Source organism: Simochromis diagramma, unplaced genomic scaffold, assembly GCF_900408965.1.
Source record: "Simochromis diagramma unplaced genomic scaffold, fSimDia1.1 OVJJ01000604.1, whole genome shotgun sequence".
Lineage (NCBI taxonomy): Eukaryota > Metazoa > Chordata > Actinopteri > Cichliformes > Cichlidae > Simochromis > Simochromis diagramma.
In genome coordinates this window covers 1,077,916-1,101,589 of record NW_024387416.1, presented here as the reverse complement: position 1 = coordinate 1,101,589, position 23,674 = coordinate 1,077,916, and the positions used below count along the sequence as shown (strand labels likewise).

The 23,674-nt window shown below is 42.2% G+C and overlaps 1 protein-coding gene across 2 annotated transcripts in view; it reads left to right on the top strand.

Annotated features, from left to right (window-relative positions):
* Positions 1 to 23,674, top strand: part of LOC120721800 (phospholipid-transporting ATPase ABCA1-like) — a 189,804-nt gene that overhangs the window by 91,614 nt on the left and 74,516 nt on the right. For both annotated transcript variants that reach the window (XM_040012354.1, XM_040012355.1), the window contains exons 26-32: positions 635 to 683; positions 2,754 to 2,861; positions 3,016 to 3,039; positions 3,585 to 3,724; positions 8,186 to 8,313; positions 12,907 to 13,005; positions 13,606 to 13,795. In XM_040012354.1, coding sequence (XP_039868288.1) covers positions 635 to 683; positions 2,754 to 2,861; positions 3,016 to 3,039; positions 3,585 to 3,724; positions 8,186 to 8,313; positions 12,907 to 13,005; positions 13,606 to 13,795 — 738 coding nt within the window. The remainder of the gene's footprint in view (positions 1 to 634; positions 684 to 2,753; positions 2,862 to 3,015; positions 3,040 to 3,584; positions 3,725 to 8,185; positions 8,314 to 12,906; positions 13,006 to 13,605; positions 13,796 to 23,674) is intronic.

Genomic DNA, 23,674 nt, shown 5'->3' with positions numbered 1-23,674 from the left:
TGTGAATAATTCCTTTTGAATTCCCACAATTCAGCCACACCATGGTTATTTCATCCATCCATGTTTTCTTTTGAAGTCCAAACGCTCTGAAACACGCAGTTATTCGCTACGTGTGAAAATAAAACAGGAACTGACAAGGCATTGGCGTTAATAAAGTAACGCATAAAAATAATATAGCTTTTCATACTGCTTTATGATGTCAGAGCTTGTATTTGGCACCCCCTGAATAAAATAATTCAACACATCAAATAACATTCAGTCTCCCAGCAGCGTGCCTTTTGAGAGGTCAAATGATGAAACGTAGCCTAACTCGTACACCCAAAAATGCTCACAAATAGGGAGAGTTATTTATTTCGCTGTGTAACCTGGATTCATAAATAAAGTCAAGGAGGGCGCTTCGCTCAGAAACTCCACTCGGCAGGTGTTCAAGTAAAGGTTGTGATCTGTGGATGCACATCTGTGATCTGATTCTGAACAGAAACCTTAGAGCGAGCACTCCAACATGTGTAGAGGTTTATTTGTTAAGCATATTTTTGATTTGTTTATTAGAAAAAAATAGCCACACAGTCGCTCAGTTAATGCTCCACAACTGCAGTATATAGATAATGTGCCTAATATGTTCTGTTCTTTACAGATATTCCTTAAAGTGGCGGAAGACACTGGAGTGGATGCAGATATACAACGTAAGTGGACCAATAAACACCACACTGTGCTATCATTATGATGTAGACACATCAACAAACTATAAATGTATGATTGTCAGTGTTAATGGGTTAGAAAATTTCTGTCAAATAAACAAAATACATTTCTGTGAGGGGCGCTTGATTGTTATTCCATCTGTAGTGATATATTTTTAGTAGAGTGGCTTTGCTCAGGGCCTCTCCACTCGTCTACATGAATGTGGAAGGCCTGAAGGTGTGGAGTGCACAAGTGTCACATTCAGTGTGTATGGGATTGCTTTTTGGAAATGGCGTGAATAGTATGAAATGGAGGAGCTGAGTGGGTTGCAAAGCAGCTTGCAGAAGCAGCAGCAGCAGCTCTGCAGTCTTTCTAGGCCCCAACTTTAATGGCCTCATATGAGATTTGCAAACAGGTTGCCTGAAGTGATGCTGTGGTTAATGCGTACACCTACCTTGTCCCAAATACATCAAATATGGCTGCTGTTTGAAAACTAGTGGCATCTCACAGACACCCACAGGGTGTTTTTTGGTGTGATTGTGATACCAAACTAGATTGTGGCAATAGTGAGATGGAGCTTACTACCAACTTGGCACGTATGGATGCTTGCAAAGCAACCAGTGAGTGAAAGGAGGAGTAAAAATACTGCAACTGCTACCTTTTAGCCTCCTGGTAGTTTGACCTGTGGTATGGATGTGAACAACCTAGGTCACCTCACTGAGTTGTCGCATTCACAAGATTTACAGAAAACTTGCCCTTCTACCTTCTATGTGAGGTCGAGGTCACTGAGATTCAAACTTACAGGAGATTTTTCGTGGATGCCCGTGTGGTATGAATTTGAAAATCCTACGTCGACTTCACAAACTTGGGTGTCCACTCCACTCCAGTGGGTGGCGACGACAATACCCCATCGACCTTTTATGGCTAATGGGGTAAAAAGCATTTGAGAATGAAATGAAGCCGTATACAAACTCCAAACAAGGACACAACCCTCAGTCTCCTTGATGTCAAAGCTCTCAGCCAAATCTTCAACTTCCAAATGTGGACTTTAAAGACGACCCTTGGAGTCAAGGCCCCGACACCCAGGGGCATCATTTACACCAGCAACATGTAACAGGACTGGCAGGACTTCATGCCTGGAGATGAGAACACCTTAGAACGACCCCTGAATGTTATAAACAAATCAGCCCGTTTGCAGAGTAATTCCACTTCAAGCTTTTAACATCTTTTGATGACACAACAATTTTTATGCCATCGCTAAAGGAAGTTTTTGACACTGACACAGCAGGAAAATAAATAAACTCATCAAATATAAAGCAGCAAGCTTTACTTATACAAATGCAGAATATGGTTGCCACATAAGGCACGTCTGCATTGCCTTCAGCTTTTATTAGCGATGCTGCTTAATAACTAGCCATTTGGTTGAATTACGTAGACCCATTTAGGTAGCTGTAAAAGCAGTTTGCCAATCAGAACCTGGCATTTGAAGCAGATCCTGGCTCCAAAAAGGCCATTTGATTTTGGTGTCCATCCTCTAGATGCATTAATCAAAATGAACTAAAACCAACAAAGCAGCCTAAAGCAGGATTTAATTGCTGCGCGTAAAGGTCTCAGAAATCAGCACGACTGCATTAATGACGATGAACTAAGCGCACGTTCACTGGCTTCTCAGGCCACGAGTCACTTTTATAGCAGTACTTGCAAAAGATGACTCAGATGTAGGTAGAAGTTATTTTCCTTGGTTTGGGTTCGTCTGCTGCAGTAGAGAAGGACGACTGAAATAAAAAAAGACACGGCGCTTTCCAGCTCTGCTTTCATGTGTCACTGATTGACCTCAATGGCTAAATCTCCCGTTCCCATCTTTTCACAGTTTTTGTTTGCAGCCATTGCCGAGCAACCTCACTTATCGGCCTAATCTCAAAAAATCGGATTTCCTCGTGTTCCTGAAACACCTGGGTTTGTGCTTTTGCAGGGAATAATATGGCGTCTTGCAGTGCAGGTTGCTGTTCTTATTGTTATTTATAACTCTAAATTGGGTCAGGCCATAACAACATATCTTATTTGTATTCCCACAGCGACAAAGGAGCTGTTTGTGAGAGACAGCAAAAGAAGGTCCCGCGAAGCCAAGAGGAACAGCATTGCCAGCGTCCACTCAAAAACTGAGCAAACCACCGGGAAGAGTGGCAAGTCCTTCAAATTTATCACAGATTATTTTTTTTAAATTAGGCAAACATAGATTTAGTAGCAATATTTTAAATGTAAGAGTTTTAAAAGCTCATTAAATGAACTGCACTTCCTGTTTAAATCTTGGTCTTTTTTTTTTTGTTTCTCATCTAGAAAAGTTCACAAGTAAAGTTGAAGGTAAATACTCTGTTTTGTCCTCAATGGTTTGATCTTTACAACTGTTATTTTTTTCACACCACACCCTTTGTTCCTCAGTTATTAATTTGATATAGTTTGGCTTCAGTTTGATTGTTTCCCCTCAGGTGAGACAGCATAATACCAAGAAAAACTCACTTTCAAGCAGGCTTCCCTTTCACTACACATTATCTCACCTGTCTTTCACCCCTTAAATGTGTGCCTTGCATCACAAAACTGGCCTTTGATTCAAGCTTTTTTGTAAATTTTCACAGTGAATCCTGTAAAAAATAGTGCTTCTTAATAATGAAAATATGTAAAACAAAAGGTGTCCACGGCCTGTGTTTGCCAGTGTTTTCCTTTTGAGTCAGGCCCAGATACATGAAATGAGTAAAATTGCCACTTTGAGGAATGAGCTAGTGCTGCTGGCCAGTTTAACACTTAAGTTATATTTGATCAGCCCATTAGTGGTGCTGAAAAGCATTCTCAGCAGATCTTTTACATAGGCATAGATGATAAATAATGCTGAAGGTTAACGTCTATTCCAGACATAAGGAAGAGCCCCAGTGACAGCGGGAGGGGATCCGCGGTCATCACCGGATGGAAGCTGATCAGACAGCAGTTCCTGGCGCTCTTTATTAAGCGCTTCCACCACGCCCGAAGGAGCCGCAAAGGACTCATTGCCCAGGTAATGGCCTCAGTCTGTCATATTGATGGATTGAAGGGTTATGCTAGTAGGGTTGCATGGGAGGATCAAGGTAGGATTGCGCAAAATACATGTTAGCTTTCAAAATCAGTTAATGGCATATGTGATAGAGTGAGCTCATTTAAAACCTGGATGGAAGACTCATCCATCTTGATGGAGTCAATAGTTACGGGGTTTAAAATGTTGGGAGAGAAATCGAAACTGACGGCAGAATATGAGCGTTGAAAGATGTGAACGGCGGCGTCCAGGATGATGTAGCGTCGTGTCAGTAAAGTGCATGTCCGATGATCATCTCTATCTCCCCGACGGCACACGTGGGTGTACCAAAAGCACGCCCAGAGGACAAAAGTCAGGCTGCGATTGGTGCTGTGGAGGAGGTTTGAGTGTTTGGATCCAATCAGTCAGTTTCTGTAACTGGAAAAGAAAATGTCAATATCTGAGTCCAGGTATATATTTTTCAGTGTCAGCGTCACGCTTTGAAAGAACAGCACGTCTGCAGGCGGGAAGCCGTGAATCCGTTTGTGTGCTGGCTTCAGTTAGCGCCATCAGTTTCACCTGATCGCCCTGATTGGCACCAGAAAGCCAAAGTGACACCCATGATTTGTTTTTCCTTCATTCCACCGCGTGCTAATCATGTGCTTTCATTAGCCACGTATTAAATGCAATCGCATAACAATTACAGAGACGACAGATTGCCGTTAGCTTATTAAGTGTATGTCTATATTATTTTGCTCCTCATAAACATAATTTCAGAAGTCAAAACCAATAAGCAGACGTAATTTAAACAAGTCAAAACCAATTTCAGTAAACAGCAGTTTTCCAGGTACTTCACTGATTATTTTCTCAACTTGTAAAAAGTGTGTTCTGACCTAAAGTGTGCTTGCGCTCACACGCGCGCACAAACTCCTTGCGTACGTAGACGTCGTGCCGTTGCATCATATGTGACAGCAGCCGTTGTGGGGAACTAACCGTAGCTGAAAGCTAAAGAGTGCAGCTCATCCTTTCCTGTGTGAGAGGAAGGAGGAGAGAGGAGGGGAGCGAGCAGTGTTTCACCTTTGCGAGGTGCGGGCTCTTCTTGTAATTTGCTGCAGTACCAGCCCCCCATTAGTCACTGTCAATCTCGGACGTCCCTCTTTAGTGGGGACGCAGAGCAGGAATAGAAGGATAAGTGTGTGAATGCGGATGTACAAGGGAGCACATTGTCTGCAAGGGCACACCTCACGGCTCTTCCTCTTTATTCATTTGGTTAAAGGGTTTCTTCCCCCCCCCCCCCCCCCCCCCCCCGCCCCGTCATGTCAACAGCTCCCATTGTCAGCAGATATGATTGTGTAGTGAGGTAATCTGCTCCAATACAAATGGTTAGGGGAATATAAAAGACATTGCGGCGAGAAACACAAAAGGAGTGATTTATGGGGCTGGAAGTTGGGGACGGGTGAGTCTTGGCAGTGTCAGAATCGGGCAGAGGCGGTTATTGGTTATGTTGTGGCGCCGAGGACTTGAAGGCTTCTTGTGTTTGGGGCTCACTCTGAACTGAACTGACTGCAACTCCCCATTTAAGCACTAACAGGAAAATAGTTGATAAAGTATTAATTTGTTCAGTTTAACTGTGTTTTTCTTTTTGTTTAAAGTTGTGGATATCAACTTTTATTAGCAATAACAAGCACTTTAGTGGGCTAATCTTATACTGGGGCTTGAGCTTGGTGCAGTTCATACCCTTTATTTAATGTTCTTCTGATTGGCTGCCCCTCTAAAACAGAAGGCTTGAAGAGTATGTAGGTGCTCACAGCTAGAGCTATGGGCCTATGCATTTCACATGGACACACAAGTAGAAAAACAATAGTCTAAAACTGCACATTTACAGCAGCACAAAGCTTTCAGTCCACAAAGATTACATGTAAATACACTGATTTACATCATCTGACGCTTCAGCCATGTGTTAATATGAATATCCACCACTGTTTATATGTATATAGACTCACTGGCTTTATTAAGTGCATCTGTTCAGCTGCTTGTTGATGCAACATTAATATTAAGCCGATCACATGGCAGCAACTCAGGACGTTTAGGCATGCAGACGTGTTTAAGCCGACCTTCTGAAGTTCAAACTCAACTTTAGAAGGAGGTGATTTAAGTGACTTTGAAGGTGGCGTGGTCGTTGTTGGTGCCAAACGGACTGGTCTGAGCACAAAACCATCTCTGGAGTTTACAGAGAATGTTCTGAAAAAGAGAAAATGTCTAGTGAGCTGCGGATCCATGGGAGAAAATGCCTCGTTGATGCCGGAGGTCAGAAGAAAAATCAGACTGATTTAAACCGAGCAGTCAATGCAACAGCCGCTTGTTACAACCAAGGTATGCAGAAGAGCATCTCTGAGCCTTTAAGCAGATGGCTACAGCAACAGAAGACCACACAACGGGTGGCACTAATGTCAACTAAGAACAGAAAACTGAGGCTACAGTTTACACGGGCTCACCAAACTTGAGCAATAGAAGGCAGGAAAGACGCTCTATCTGCTTTTGATTAACAATGCGAGATAAATAAATAAACACAAAAGCATGGATCCATTCTGTCTTGTATCAATGGTTCAGGTGCCGATCTTCTGACGGATACTTCCAGCAGGTAAAGCCTAACCATCTCCATCTGGATTCCTCAACATGACAATGAGTTCACTGCACTCACAGTCGCCAGCTCTCCCTCCAACAGAGCACCTTTGGGATGCCCCGAAACGTGAGATTGACATCACAGATTTGCAGCAACTGTGCGACGCTTTCATGTCAACGTGGACCAAAATCTCTGAGGAGTGTTTCCAGCACCTTGTTGAATGTTCACCAAATGTCTAACCCTGTCCTAGCAAGGTGTACCTAAAGTTACCGTATACCATGAAAAACAAGGAAAAACATAATATCCCTCTTTAAGACTGCAGAAAAATATTCAATGAGCTGCTATTATCCACTTTAATGCAAGCTGTGGCATTAAATTTATTATTCACCGGTGTAATTGGATTGACACGAATGGTTGTTTTGTAATGAGGCTTTTGACTTTGCTGCAAAAAGAAAAACACACACACCACAACACAACACATCTTATTCATGTTGTGTTTTTACCCATTTTGCATATAATCCCATCCTCTACTTTAAATCCCCTCCAAACTTGAGAATGCGATAAACTCATGCATTGTTCATGTGAGTGCTTTGGCTTTGTGAGCATAATGACTTCTCCCTGTTTTTTTGCCGATTTCTCTCAATGGAAGAAGTGCCAGCTGTCACCTGCAATTACTGCCGAGAGAGGGAGGGAGAGGGAGGGAGCAACAGAACAAGAATAGTTCCTTCTCTCTGCGGTCTGCCATTAAGCTTTTCAGTCTCATTGCTGCTCTTTATCTTCCCTCCAAGCACATTTCCGTGGCCATGGCTCCATGTAGTAAATTCAGGATTTCAATTGTAGCATCTTGAATTGGCCTTGCAAATTGCATGCCCTGCAATTAATCAAGTGTGTGCAAACCTCCCCTTTGCTGCCGAGCGCACCCCGACCTATGAATGATTAAACAGTAAAGATATCTCGCACTCCCCCCCCCCCCTTTCGTCAGCTCTAACAATATAATGAAAAGCAAATTACATGATGAAGAAAAGAGGATTTGGAGGGTGGTGGGTGGGGGGTAGTATTGTTGCAGCGTCTGGTTTTTTTTTTTTAAAACACACACACACACACACACCCTCAAGACAAGAGAATTGCGAGAAACTAATTACATCAGAGTGGCCAGATGATGGTGGCAGTGTTGGAAGTGTTTAATCAAACTCATAAAGCATGGAGAAGTGCCCAAACAAGTTGGCGGGGAGCATATTAATGTGTACACATTATTGCGTCGGTGCCCCGCCGCTGTAGATCGCATCAGTCCGGACCGCGCCACGTGGAATGCAATAACGGCGCGGCGGCTCGGTGGAGGCGCGGCGGTGAAATCGATCTCTCGTCGACCGTTCCGAGTGCATAAAACGCGCGCCTGGGTCGCACGTGCAGGGATCCTAAAACGATGCATAATAATGATTGTTTGTGTTTGTTTAAAAGGAATGTGGCTCCGACTCCGTCCACCCGCTGCGTGCTGTGACGTTATATTGGCGATAAAACGAATCCAACTCGCTTCCTGCATCTGTGCAGGAACTGTGCAGCACATCCATGATTAAATGGAACTTCAAGGATTTGTGTTTCTGATTTTGCTCGAGAAACTTTGGCGAGTAGTAAAACTGTTTCAGTTTCGTTACTTTCTCCTTTTTTTATCTGCTGCAATTATTTCCCTAGACTTCAGCGAAATCTGTTTTAATTGATTTCTGTTACATTTTGCTTCAAAAGAGTAAGATAAATGTCTGGGGCAGAGCAGAAACTGTTAAAAGGAAAAAAAAGAAAGTCGTTTTTTTTTTTTTTTTTGACTGTTAAATTTGTCATCATCCTCCTAGGTGGTCTTGCCTGCTTTTTTTGTCTGCCTGTCTCTGATCTTCTCCCTCATCGTCCCGCCGTTCACCGAATTTCCACCCCTGGAGCTGCAGCCCTGGATGTATGGCCTGCCTCAAACCACCTTCTATAGGTAACGTGTTTAAGGTGTAGTAATGATTTGTGGTTTTTCTTCAGGTATCAGTTAAAATGGCATTTTAATCGAGTTCACCCCAGATTCTAATTTAGATTTGAGCCTTAACAACAACCTGTGATTTATTTTTGATTTTTTTAAGTTTAGGAGATACTGCTGCTGAATGATGTCATACAACAGTAACATCAGTAAGGTTATTGCAGTTTCATGAAATCGAATCAACGTGATTTTCACAGCGAAGGAATCTTCTAACAAATGATCTGTACTGTTATCCGAGGCAGATGGGGTCTGAATAATTTAAGGGAGCAGTGGGTAGTTGTAATAGCAGACATGGTTGAGTAGATAAACAACACACTCTGCAACTGTGTAGGAAAGTTCAACTTCAAAGATGGAAAAATCAAAGCGCAAAAAATACAAAAATGTTACAGAAACAGGCCTCGCCGTTTCATTTCTGAGAGATGATCTCGCCGAGGACGTCGATCTGGACACCGCCCGTCCTCGGCTGCCGTTCAGCGTCATTGCAAATGAATGGCAAAGCTTGTGACAAGGCCCGGCTCCAGTGGACTTTGAAAGCACTTCAGGAGGCGCGTGCACCACTGTAAATCACTCCATCTAATATTGCTGTTTTGGTGTTGTTACCACAGCGCCCATTGTAAGCGCATCGTGTAAATGGACTGGTGCTTATATAGAGCTTCTCCTCTAATAGCGCTCTCAAAGCACATTTCATTACAAGCCCCATTCACCAAATCACACACACACAGATCCATACGGTGCTTACTCTATGGCCCCAGCACCTGGACTGAGCCGGGCGACTCGGGTTAGATGGCCTCTAATAACTCCTGAGCCACAGCCGCCCACGGTGATGTCATAGCTTTGCAACTTTGGGGAAGGAGGATGGAAAATAATTGCAGAAATATTTTTGGAAGTCAGGTGAGGTGAAGTGAAAAGTCAATGTTGCCTTTGGACTTAATTTACCATTTTTTTTTGTCTTTTATTATTATTATTCTCTCCACTTTACAGCTTTTCTTTTGTTAGTTTTAGGCAACAGTAATACTTAAATTATGGAACAACCCATGCTTTTAAATAGATTTGTTAGAAAAGCCTGAAGGGGTACTGAAGTATTTCTCCAATTTTCTTTTCCCCCCCTCCGCCCGAGCCTCAAGGATGATGATGATGGTGATGAGCTGGTAGTTAAATACCTCCACGTTCACACAAAATTGCTGTAACATGACCCTTTCGATGTAACAACCTGAGTGCTGCAACAATTTAATCAACATTTGCAGCTTCTGTCAAGGCCAGCGAACTACTCGTAATTCATCCCGCGCTCCTGTGACGAAGAGGTGTTTGTTAGTTATTCAGCCTACAGGTGTTTCATTTCCCACTGAGGCACTTTGAGGAAATTCGCTCGGAGGATATCGAGGCATAATAGGTAATAAGTGTTGCCTCGTGAGAAAGTGGCTCGTTCAAGACAGAAACAAAGCTGTTGGTCGGAGTGAAGATATGATGTAATATAGAGCCTGCATTCTAGTCATCTAGATCATAAACTTTAGATTTTAGTTCTGTTTTATTTCCGTTACCACTAACTCAAACATTTTAATGCTCTTTTGCAGCAGAATTTTATGGTTGCTTTCATAACACTTTATGTAATTACAAATGACACTTCCTGCAGATTCAGTTTATATGACTTACTTTGCCCTCCTGCATCAGTTTACTCTGCTACGTTTTGTGCTGCTATGAAGTATACGCACGTCTTTCTTTAGACCACAGTTTTGGCATCACATGCTGGACAGGTTAAATATATAAACAGGCATTTTTTTTTTGATGATTTCTGATGAGGTGGGGTAAACCCTGGACAGATCAACAATCTGTATAGAGAGTCACACAAGACACACTCACAATCACACCTACAGCCAATTTTGAATCGCCTGTTAACCAACATGCATATCTGTGGACTGTGGGAGGAAGCTGGAGCACCTGGAGTGATTTCACTCAGGCACAGGGAGACCCGGCAGACTGGTGGGCTGTGAGGAGAAACAGCTAACGCTTTTTCTAGTTTTCATGCGACCTGTCCAGGATGTACCCAAGTGGATAGATGGATGGATGGAGTCACCAGAGTCTTCTTAAAACTTAAAACTGACGGCATTGTTAGCAGCAGCCCTAGAACTTGTCCACCGCACTGAGAGCTGCTCATAAGTCATTTAAAAAGTCTTTTAAAATGTACAGTGAGGTTTTAGGTGATTCTCACATACGCGAAAAGGCCGTTTAAAAAATGCAACTGAACCATTTATTCTTTTTTTTGTTTTTTGCCTTTGCCAAAATGCAGTGCTGTCTCTCTCCGTGGTCCTGAAACAGACCTAAGTGTGAGCCTCGCTCTGTCCGTGGTGCTAATTCATTCAAGTCTCTTTCCACAGTGCTGAAATCCAAAACATGCTGTATAAAATAAAAAACAAAAACAAAACATGATTTAAATGTGAAGTGACTTTATTATTTTTAAATATAGGCTCATTTAAAATTTTAATAGTTGGGACATTTGCTCTGTGGACCAACAGGTTTTTTTTTTTTTCTATTCTGTGTCGTCACGTGGCCTTCATTTGACTTTCTGCAGTTATCTTCCGTTCATCTATGCTGTGCCATTTTGACTAGATAAACTCTTCATTAGTTCCGCTGTTTCTGTGTGTATGCACAAGTCTTCGTTTTACAACCGTCCAATAGTTTTATTATCTTTAATAACATGGTAACCCAGCCATTGTTAATAGCAAAACAGATGGCTGCACATAATCCATTTTTACAATCGGACCACTTCAATCGCGCTCGCTGGTGGCCAAGAAAATGACCGCGTGACCTTCACGGAGACGCCTCTAAATGAGACAATGAACACTGTATTAATCCAAACGGTTGGCCGGGCTGTGGCTACAGCTGGCAGGAAGCCATCGCTGTGGTCTCTATGAAACACTGTGTTTTAACTCCCACAGTACCCTTAAGATAAAGGGCAGCGTGTGTGTGGTTAGTAATGAGAACAGGACTGGAATCTGAAGACTGTTTAACTGAGACCAGGGCTTAGATATGTACAGGACACTGGGATAATAATGAAAGGCTTCGAGGAGCCCGTACTGTACACAGGCTCATATCGGCTCGTGCTTGCACTGAGCTCGGGCTATAGACATAATCGCTTTACAGTCGATAATGTTTAAATAAGTGATGTCAAAGAAGTTTTGACTCTCTGGCCGAAAAACAGAGTTGGTAAACTCTGAGATTTTTCTCTCATTCTCAGTTAAGATAACTCCAGCAGCACCGAGCATTGCTATTGAGCATTTCAACACATCGAATCCTCGAGGCAGCGTGTTTCATTTCCTCTCAGGAGTTCTTGAATGTAAAGATTTGTTTGGCATTAATGGTCACTCCAATCTTCTCTTCTTTGTCAATATGGAAAATGAATTAGACGGCACTCTAAATGTCCCAATCAAGTGCTGCAGGAGACGATAGACAGGACTTCTAAAACAAATATCTATAGAACCTCAGATACTGGTTTTTCTGATTAGACTGCCAGTTATAGAGTGAGGAGCTTGGTCTCAGAGTAGAGTTGCTACTCCTCCACACTGAATGAAGCCAGTTGAGGTGGTTTGGGTATCAGATCAGGGCGTCTTCTGGACAACTCCTAGGTCTAGGTGAAGTTTTTCTGGCATGTCATACTAGGAGGGGGCCTTAAGTCAGGGGTGTCCAACTCCAGGCCTCGAGGGCAGGGTTCAGATATCACCCTGGTCAGCACACCTGAATCAAATGATTAGTTCATTACCAGGCCTCTGGAGAACTTCAAGACATGTTGAGGAGGTAATCTAACCATTTAAGTCAGCTTGCTGGATCAAGGATGCATCTAAAACCTGCAGGACACCGGCCCTCGAGGCCTGGAGTTGGACACCCCTGCCTTAGGGTAGACCCACAACATGCTTAGACCGCTGCCGCCAGGACCTGGACTAGATAAGAGTCAGAAAAAGGATGGATGGATGGACACCGACATGGCTTTAAGCTGGTGAATTAACACTTCCCCTGCTAGAGTAAAAGTGTTGACCCATCCTTCATGATTTGTATTTTGCTTCCAAAAAGTCGGGTTTTATAAATAATTTTGTCTTCACTGACCTCTAAATCACACAAGCATTAAAAAAAGAGCCGAACCGAACAGCAAAGAACAAATTTTAAACTGTATCTTTAGGGTCTTTTTTTTTTTTTTTTAACCATCAGCCTGTCACAAAAACACTGTTTATTTCTGAATGTGTTTCCTTATAACGAGCAGATTTTCAGTCGTGATTTGTGCACAGTTTGGCCTAAAAGCGACATTAAAACAGTCTTTAAATTTTACTTTACCCGTAGACACCCTGTTCTCATGTTTCCCATTATGCAGCGATTCTGCCACAACAGGCCATTGTCCAAGTTCATTCTCTTTCATAATGCCTATTTAATTCTTGTTTGTCTGTTTTATTGACATTGTGACAGACTGGCTGGTGCTCATGGATTAAATTGCTATGTGGACCTTCTGTGAGAGATTAAACTGAAATATTTAATGAGGAATTTTTCATTATTTTATGTTGAATTTTACAGCAACGATGGGCCAGGAAATATGGAGGTGTCCCAGGTGGTGGAAAGCTTGTTGAACAAGCCTGGCTTTGGGACACGCTGCATGAAAGGAGACCCTATACCGTAAGTAGGCTGGGTATACATGAGTCGCAAATTAAGAATCCAGCCAAACATCAAAACCAAATGATACTGACAGAGTCTGAATCTTTGCAAGCTGTGTATGTTTGGCGAGTTGTTATGCATGCGTGTATCAGCCTCTTTCCGACAAATCCAGCAGCAGGCATGGAGCTAGGAAAAAAAAATGCTTGGCAGGATTTTGAAAACCAATTTGTAAAAACAAATTTGATCAATAAATAATGAGCTTTCTCCGCAGTCTTGATCAGGATAAGCTGAATAATGAATACCTGTTTAAACCTATGAGATGGAAATATTAAAGCGTTCGGAGTCCTCGGAAGTTCTTGTGTACGGCAGCCGCTCTGAATGGCCTGTTGTGCATGCATTATTAAAACACAAACTGTAATCTTTTAATTAAGTGGTTATTTTCCAGGAGTCTTAAAAATACAAAGCTGTATTAAAACGATGATAAAGCTTTGCTACTGTTATGATTTATCCCCCAAACACCACCAGTGTTTAAGAAAAAGTGGAAATAAGGCATACAGTGATAGATGTAGGTGACAGGGGTGATCGGTTGCCGGTGAAATATTCATGTTCATTTTCCTGCAGGAATCTACCTTGTTCCTCCACGGGGTCTGATTGGTTCACTCCCTCCGTGGATCAGTCAGTCGCTGACATCTTTCTGAATGGAAACTGGAGCATGTCTAACCCCTCCCCCGGCTGCGAGTGCGGCACTCCTAAACGGACAATGATGTTGCCCGACTGCCCGCCCGGTGCGGGCGGCCTCCCTCCGCCACAGGTTAGTGTCCGACTCCGGAAATCGTGTCTCTCTGTGGTGCAGTGGGTGGATCGGTCCGTACTGTATGTGAATTTATAGATTTATGAGATCGATCATGTGCAACAGTGAATGTGTCAGTATCTCTCTGAGGTCTGTTGAGCGAGACATGGAGCCGCTGCCTATTCAGGGGCCACTGTACCCAGCTGGATGTGTAGCGTTCTTTCCCCCTTTTTGGTAAAATGCATACATTTACTGAATGTGTGTCATGGAGGGATAAGCTGCAGTAAGAGAGCGGAGTGGCCTAAATGTAAAAAAATAAAAATAACTCAGTGACACAACAGTACAATAAAAATGCTTATCATGGAAGCTTTTGGCTTGCAGTCTGAAAGTCCCAGTCAGCATCATTTTGATTTGAGAACGTAAAGGTACTTACTAACAAGGAATTTGCATTGCATTGCAAAATGTAAATCAGCCTTTTGTGCTGCTTCCCTTTTTGTGAACTAGCGAGCATGCATGAAAATGGGACCAAAATTGATTCTACTGAAAATATACCGACTTGGCCATTGCAAGTGATTCAGCTTGTTCCACACACCTGTTAAAATTCTCTTTAAATAAACCCATAGTGTGTCCTTTCAGATATACCCCAACTTTGCTACCTTGTAGAGTCCCTTAGGACATTTCATAGCATGCAGTTCCCAAATAGAATCTGCAAAGGACCTCACCTTTTCTGCTCAAACTCCAAAGTCCTGAGCACTTTGACTCTACACGTCAATCCGGTCGTTAAGTGATGACGTGACGAATCCTACTTCTGGGCCTAAAGTAGTCTGCGTTTAATATGGCTTTTGTGTTGTTAACATGTTTAATGTTTTGTATTTTCTTCTATTTAATCTCAAAAAGCTCCTAAAACAGTCAGTGATCACTGTTGACCTCCCTCGGCTTTTATTACCGCTAATCATTTATTTAAGCTCAGTTTTTAAAACCTTAGGATGTAACTACAGCCCAGCCCATGCAGCAGTATATGAATGACTAACCTCGTATTGTGGATGGATTATCTCAGTTGTTCTCCTGGCTGAAGTTTGGTCCTTTTACAGCATCCTGCCATGCGATTACATTTGTTCCTGACCACCGAGAACACTCACGTTAACCTTTATCGAGTGGCAAAAAAGTTAGCTTGTTTATATTATGCTAACATAGCTGTGTCGCTAGCGGTCACGTAGCACATCATTATATACCAGCTAGCCAAACTTCAGTAACCCTACAAACGTCACTGCTAGTTTAGTTTTACTGTCTTCATTTATGTTGGAAGTGATAGCAGAGCTGTACGTTTTAATTTGTTTCCAAAACCCCGCAGTCAGGACATGCTATATTGTATTTAGATAGAAGCTAGCGAGCTAACTTCCTGCTAACTTCTAACTCCGTTAAATGTCATAAATTCCGTTTTCATGGATGCCTGGATGTTAAACTCAATTGTTACACCTGGTAGAGCAGAACGCTGATCATTTTATTAAAGATGAAAGACTTTAGACAGTTTTTCAACTCTCAGTAATGCCATAGTGATCGTTTGATATATGGACCTGCAGCGGAGTTCAGGCCCAGACACGGCTAGTGACGTCAGACTTAACGACCGGATAGCAATACTCTATGGACCATAACTTTAACACTACACATGGCAGCTGGGGCAAATGTTGCATGGACCTGACCTGAAGGGGTTTGATCCAGGCTGGGATCGATTGACAAGTTAGAGACACAGCATCATTGTCTACCAGCTGCCACCTGCTGACTGAACCAATCACGGCACAGAGTGAAAGCGGTGTCTCATTTGGAGCTAAATGATTTGCACTGCTGTCTCCCAATGATAATGAGAAATCTAAGCTTGACAGAGAATGGCTGGAGAAGCTGTCACTGCACTCCAATGTCATTTTTATTAGAGATGGCTTTGTCTGTTTGCTCAGGCTTTGTGGCATGTGCCTGCATTTTAAGAGATTAGAATTTGAATGGCTCATGGCTAACCCCGGCTAAATCTGCCAATATTTTCTTCCTCTTGGAGACTTATGACGGTTGAGAATTTGTTTGTAGTAGTTTACCCTAGATAGAGGGTGGAAATGAGCAGGGGAGTGTTGATTGCTAATGCCTGAGGTTTGGCTTTGAAGTATTACAATTACAGAAGCTAATTCGCAGTTTTACATTTGGATCTTTATTTCTAGACGTGGAGGTCTGTGCTGATTAGTCCTGCAAGGCTGAGTGTCTGCATATTGTTATTATTTTTTTAATTTCTCCCGGTTTTGCATGGGCTTGCGTTGACAATGACATGCTACTTCTGGATGCTGGATAATACTTTGGTGAGTGGGCAGCCCAGTAATTACTGTTTTTCCCCTGGAGGTTTGAAGGTAAGCCAGCAGATACCAACTTCCCATGGCATCTACGTTGATCGTGACATCAGATTTTTTTATTCTACAATTTTCAAACACTGTTGATCAAAATGTCTTTAACGCAAACACCAGAAATAACTCATGTTGGTGAGCTAGCTCAGGTAGCCTCACAGGTTTCTTCCTGTTAAAAGGGAGTTTTTCCTTCCCGCTGTCACCAAAGCACTTGTTTTGATAGATTATTTGATTGTTGGGGTTTTCTCTGTTTTCTTTGTGTGATAATGGAGTCTTTACCACTCAATATAAAACACTTAGGGAAGTTTTGTTGTGATTTGTTGCTATATAAATAACATTTAGTTGAATTGAAGTGAACTGAGAGAAACAAAACAGTAAATTTCCTCAGTGAGGTTTAAGGTGTCAACTTCTGTGGGTTAGGTTTTAAACAGCAATTGCAATATCAGTTTTTCAAAGCACTTATAGCCTTGGTTCAGTGATGAGAAAAATTACAATACTAATTGAGGCACATGAACTGAAATGGTTTAATTTGATAATTGCTGTGACATTTCCTCTTAAACCTTTGATGCATTTGGAGACGTCATATTGGAAGTGCTAAGAGACCGCGGTTAAAAAAAGGGTAAAACTGCAAAGTCGATAACCTCCAACAAGCACGACATTAACTGATATTCTCTAAAACTACTGGGCTCATTTGCCGCTCATTTATTCCCCTACCTTATTCCTTTCACTCCCCCTATATACAGCACCACTCTGCAATCAGCGCACTTTCACACTCTGCATTGATCTGTAGTTCTTTGTTGAACTTGTGAGTCTCGCCGTGTGCTCCTTTCCACGACACGGCCCTCCAGGGCCATTTAAAAGGAGCACCTGTCCACGAATCATGCTAAAGGATGATCGCTGAGACAGTAAAACAAGAGTAGTGCCCTTTGTGTAACCTTTTCCCATCCCTGATGTTCCGTCTTAGCTCATGACAGCACTGTCAGGAGTCCCCTATTTGTTGAGGCGTTATTCTTGTCTTTGTATCCTCCCGATAGCCCCGCTAAGCTATGAAGGGCTTTCTTTCCCAAGCCTAATTTTTCATTTTTGCTCTTTTCCCCTTATCTCCATGTGCTTCTCAATTTTCAAACAACCCCTGTCCTTTTTCTTGCTCCTACTTTGGTGCTTAACTGAATTTCTACTTTATCGTGTTGTACTGTAAGTGGCTGGTCGTTTTAGTACACTTAGCCACAGTAAAAAGACCATTTGTGAAGGCCAGTTTTGGCCTGCATCTTGTTAAATTCACTTGTGTCATTTCTCATTTATTCATAAAATCGAATTTGTTCCAATCCAGGTCCTGTAAATGGACTTTACTTTTTCCACAGAAACAACCTTGAGGATTTTAAGTTTTTATTGTACAATCTGCCACTAAAATTATTTTAAAGTTAGGATGAGAATAGAGCAGATGGAGAAGAAGTAAAGATAGTGGAGAATCGGACAACGATAGAAAAGAGGAACCCATTAGATGTGCATCCCTCTAGCACAGTAGCACCACCAATGGCACAAATGACACAAAGGCCTGTAATTTCCAGATGTCCAAATTGTACGACTATACTTATCCGGTCGTTCAGTCTGACGTCACTAGCCGTGTCTGGGCCTAAACTCCGCTGCAGGTCCATATATCAAACGATCACTATGGCATTACTGAGAGTTGAAAAACTGTCTAAAGTCTTTCATCTTTAATAAAATGATCAGCGTTCTGTTCTACCAGGTGTAACAATTGAGTTTAACATCCAGGCATCCATGAAAATGGAATTTATGACATTTAACGGAGTTAGAAGTTAGCAGGAAGTTAGCTCGCTAGCTTCTATCTAAATACAATATAGCATGTCCTGACTGCAGGGTTTTGGAAACAAATTAAAACGTACAGCTCTGTTATCACTTCCAACATAAATGAAGACAGAAAACTAAACAGCAGGGACATTTGTAGGGTTACTGAAGTTGGGCTAGCTGGTATATAATGATGTGCTACGTGACCGCTAGCAACACAGCTATGTTAGCATAATATAAACAAGCTAACTTTTTTGCCACTCGATAAAAGTTAACGTGAGTGTTCTCGGTGGTCAGGAACAAATGTAATCGCATGGCAGGATGCTGTAAAAGGACCAAACTTCAGCCAGGAGAACAACTGAGATAATCCATCCACAATACGAGGTTAGTCATTCATATACTGCTGCATGGGCTGGGCTGTAGTTACATCCTAAGGTTTTAAAAACTGAGCTTAAATAAATGATTAGTGGTAATAAAAGCCGAGGGAGGTCAACAGTGATCACTGACTGTTTTAGGAGCTTTTTGAGATCAAATAGAAGAAAATACAAAACATTAAACATGTTAACAACACAAAAGCCACATTAAACGCAGACTACTTTAGGCCCGGAAGTAGGATTCGTCACGTCATCACTTAACGACCGGATAAACAAGCCATGGCTGTGTCATGGAAAAGAAATTGCAAGAGGAAGTTTAAAAAAAATCTGACTTTGAGAGTCACAAATATGAGAAATCAGGAATTGCAAAACAAGCCACAGTAGCAGTAATCACAGTGGCCAAACTAATCGACACCAAGGACATCCTAAAAAACATACAAGCAGGTGCCTCACACTCAGGCATAAGGGCATTCTGCAGAAAGTGAAATTACTTTCAGTTCACACAGCATGAAGGACACGGCGTATACAGACAGAAGATTAGACTTCGCTAAACATCATGAACAGCAGTCTGATTAGTATTGGGAGCACATTCTTTGGCCAGATGAAACCGTGATAAATTAGTGCAATGATGTGGTTCGCATGCTTTCACCTGGCCGGGAGTTAGCGCAGCGAAATGCAAAATCCTGAAGTAAATCACAGAAATCGGTGTGTGGCGATAACTAGCTGAGTGCAAAACAAGCGCAGAGACTGTGGGGTGCATTCATCAGCCTCGGCCCCTGAAAAAAGCAGCTCCCACTCAATCAACGATCTTTGCAGACTTCACTTAGACACGCGTGATTCTCCTCACATTGCATTTGTCTGCGATGCATCACGAATATGAATTTAACCAAACATTTGCCACCCACTTTCATTTTCTGGCAATCAATTATTAGATAAGGCACGAAGGAATTAAAGTAAGATTGTGAGAGACAAGCCAGGAATATTTCCTAAACACAACCAAGCAGCGATTTCTACAGAAGTGAGTGAACAGTGAACAAAAACAGCTTAAATAGTAGCTTTAGTTTCTTGGACATTAGGGAGGTATTTTGCTGGGAAAATAGCTTCATTTAATTGTTAAACACTGCAGTTTAGTTTTTATACAGGATTGCAAAAAGGTCATAGACATTGTACACAAGTTTCTAATCAGGAAAAAAGGGAAAAGTGTGACTTTGCTATCATGAAACGCAGAGATTGAGGAGCCAGAATGCAGACTGTGAAGACAGACTGAATTAACTAAAAGCAGACCTTTATTTAGGCATATGCAGATGATAAAAACAAAACGAAGCCAGGAAGCAAACAAAAAAGAAGACAGGAACAGACACAACAAACGACAAAGGGGAGACAAAACTATTATATACACACAGACAGAGTAATCAGGTAATTGAAAAGAGGAGGGTGACGAGACGAAGCTGAAAACAATCCAGACAATCAAGACAAGTGGAGAGAAGCAAACTAATGCTTTGTTCCTGATGCCTCGGAAGTTGGACGTTGAAGCTCGGGATTGACGTCACTCAGTTTGCTTCAGCAGTAAAGTCAAAAAAATGAGGAAAAAAACGGACTTCCTTCTTTACTTCTTAGCTAAACCATACGTGCAGTAAATGCACATCAGAACAATACTTAGTTTTGTGTACGTAAAAACACTGCGGCAGCACGTCCTGGTCAATGCTTTGTAACAACAGCGATGCAGCAAATTAAAAGTTTTATCCTTTCACTGCTGTTTACTTTCAGTGCCGTCTTGGATTATCGACTCAGGGTTGGTGGAGATGCTCCAACCGTCCGGGTTGGAAATCTCAGAAATTCAGTTTAAATACGACCTACCTGGAAATTTGCACAATCCTCGTATCTCCCGTCCTAAGATTTAGTGCTGTGGTCGAGGGTAAAAGTTACACATTAATTATTTAAAAAATAAAATGTTTGAATTGCAGGGGGGAAAAAGCTCGTTATGATGTAAACACAAATATAGTAAATTGTTAGTGAGTTTTTAGTTGTGTAAGAGCTGATATCCCACTGTTAAACCTGCACAGGTGCTTATCCACTTCTCTTGTATAGAACTGTGACCCCTAGCCCTCCACACCTCGTTCTCCAACCTCTGAAGCCTCCCTGCTGTTAACTGCAAGTCTACCAGTGGGTCAAAACATAGGCTTTAGTGTTTGGTATACAGTGTAGTACATAAGATCGTGACCACTCTCTTAGTGTTACCGTCCACAGTGGTATCCGGTACGAGCATCATTTTTCACGTGGAGAATTGCTGCCTGTGACGATTTATAATATCATCACAGATACAGAGATATCCGGACATATATAAACAATTGAACTTCTGCATATCACGTCTTCGCTGCATCGTTTACCTGTTGACAGTAGCAGGTTGCACTAAATTGATGTTACTCCGAGGCATGGACCACCCGTGGAAGCCGAACACATCATGAGGATGTGTTCCCTTTGACCGGAAAGCCTCCCATGTTGAATAAATCATGACAAAGCGTGCTGGCTTCACAGTACTTTTCTTTTTTATCTTTCATCCTGCCGAACCTCCGAATATGCCCTTGAGAAACTACAGAAAATACAAAAGAGAAAAAAGCGTGGACATGGCACCGCAGGAGGTAGTGTGAAATCATTGTTTCCATGGTAATGGCAGGCAACAGTAAGCCCTCTATCAATTCTAAGGTATTGACTCTCATTCGCTGGTGATATTTAACCTTCACAGATGAATAGGCCGTCATGCGTGCGGAGGAATTGATAAAGCCGCCACTTTCAATGTATTACGATTGATGTCTTTATCATTTGGAGGCTGGCCTAACTACGGCTTGTTTGCAAATTACTCTCCTTGGCCTCATCTATCAGGCTATTGAAGTAGGGCATTGGATGGAGGAAAAAAGGGATAATTCTACATGGGAAATACAACTAGTATTGTGTAACTTTGCTTCTTGGTTTAAGAATTTTCTTAAAAACAAATGCCTTCAAGTGTTTGTTGAACTGAATTTATAATGTAACACAGCCCCTGACTTCTCGCTGGTCTGTTCAGTGAGGGTCGGCGAGTCCGCTGTATTTGCAGCATCTTATGTAGTAATTTATTCATGCGGTTCAGTGAAACAATAATGAATCCATAAACCTTACATATGAGGGCACGTTTTGTCTCTGACAACAGCTGTTGAAGGAATAAATCCAGTTAAGTGCTGATCAGCTCCAAACCCCACCAGGTCATCCTCAGCCAATGGCGAACGCGGCATACTGGCACATCCTTTCTCTGCGGGACCCTGCAGATTTGTCACTTTGACTCCAAGTGCACACAGATTCATTTTGGTGTAAAACGACCTGTCCATGGCCTCCTTCTCAGCAGAAAGCGAGAGATGCTCGAAAACAAAAGCAGAAAGGTCATTGACTCGTGAGGCGAGGCAAACGGAGGGTGAGGAAGTCCCTTTGTTGCAGCTAAACAGAAGGAAAAGGGATTTTAGATGAAATTCTTTCTCCGGGCTTGTATGCTTGCAGCTCAGTCTTTCATGTGGGGCTTTTGGTTGTGGTTAGTAGGTGCCTGTTTGTAAGCCAGGACCGTTAGCTATTATCTATTGCTCCTGTTCAGCACAGTTTAAACTGATGTGATCCTATTGGACATAATCATGCAGGACAATGAGCATGTTGAGCTGAAAAACGTCGCTCATGTATGTGATGTGACACGGGTACACATGAGTATACAACTGGCCACCTGCCACTAGCAACACATCAGGTTATAACGAGCTGAAGGAGCTCACAACAATGTAGAAGTTTGTGTGTATGATGATTCAGCAATATATCGCTTCCCTTTGTGCTACCATGACGTTATGATTATTAATACATTTAAAGTAAACCAAAAGTTTCAAATATGCAGTGCTGTGCAAAAACCAGACTTTTTTCCTTTTTGTGATTTTTTTTTTTTTTTTTTTTTTTTTAAGTCCTTCAGCCTTTCTGAAAATCTTTCAGCGCTTTTCTTGGGACATTCTTTCCTTTTTCTCTCATGTTCAGCCCAGTCTTTGTATCTGACCAATGGTATACCAGAATCAATTTTAAATAGTATCTTTAGGCACTTTGTTCCGAGCATTTCTTTAGTTGAATCTACAAAAAAATGTCAAAGAGAGCAGTTTCACAGATATAAAATTGTATTTTTGCACCAACAAGGTGATTCCCAAAGAGCTATTACAAGAAAAGTTGAAATCACTCAGCGTGGTGTGCAGTGTGTCCTTAAAAACTTGAGGAAATTGGATAAGTGAAGGACAAAAGAAGAACTATCAAGCCTGAAAAAAAATATAACTACAGCAGATGAAAATTATCTGAAAGTCATGTCCTTGAGAAATATGGGGAAAAATCCAACAAAGACCTGACAGAGGTTGTGAGAGATGCATCGTCCTCTTCAGTGGAGGGACAAAAGGGGCTGAGGTATGCCAGATTACACCGGAGCTTGATTGAAAATCGTTGACAACAGTTTTTATGGAGTTCTGAATCCAAATGTGACATTCTTGAATCAAATCATTGATTGCGGCACCGTTAGCTAATGGTGTTAGCTGTGTTAGTTAGCGCTAACTGTGTTAGTTAGCGGTGTTAGCTATTAGCCATTGGCTATACGTTGAGTGTCTACAGCCATCTGTAAAATGGCGTTTGGCAGCTAACTGTGTTAGTTAGCGGTGTTAGCTATTAGTCAAAGGAGCTTGCAAAGAAAAGCGTCTGGACTTCTTTAAGTTGCTTGAAGACGTTTCACCTCTCATCCGAGAAGCTTCTTCAGTTCTAAGGTCAAATGGTGGGGAGTCCCAGATATAAACCTAGTGGGAGTAACCCCCCACAGAGGGACAAAAGGACCCCCTGATGATCCTCTAATCGCCTGAGCCAAGGTGTGAAATTGGGTGTGGGTCCCAATCAGCCAGGGTTTCAGGTGAGCTCATTGTGAAACCTGGCCCCACCTTATCATGCAAATTCCTGAGGTCAGATGGCCCAGGATGTGAGTGGGCGTTAAGGTGTCTGGGGAGGGAACTCAAAACTGGATTATAGATGGCAGGCAGTTGGTGTCGTAAACCACCGCCTCTGTTCAAAGATGGTCGCTCACAGTGGACATAGATGGCTATTTCACTCCTCTTTCAAACCATCTGTCCAAAATGTGAACATTGGCATCCTCGAAAGAGTGTCCTTTATCCTTAAGATGCAGATGGACTGCTGAGTCTTGTCCTGTGGAGGTGGCTCTTCTTGACTGAGAACCTTCACAGACATGTTAGCTATTAGCCATTAGCTATACGGTGAGTGTCTACGGCCATCTGTAAAATGGCGCCTAGCGCTTACTG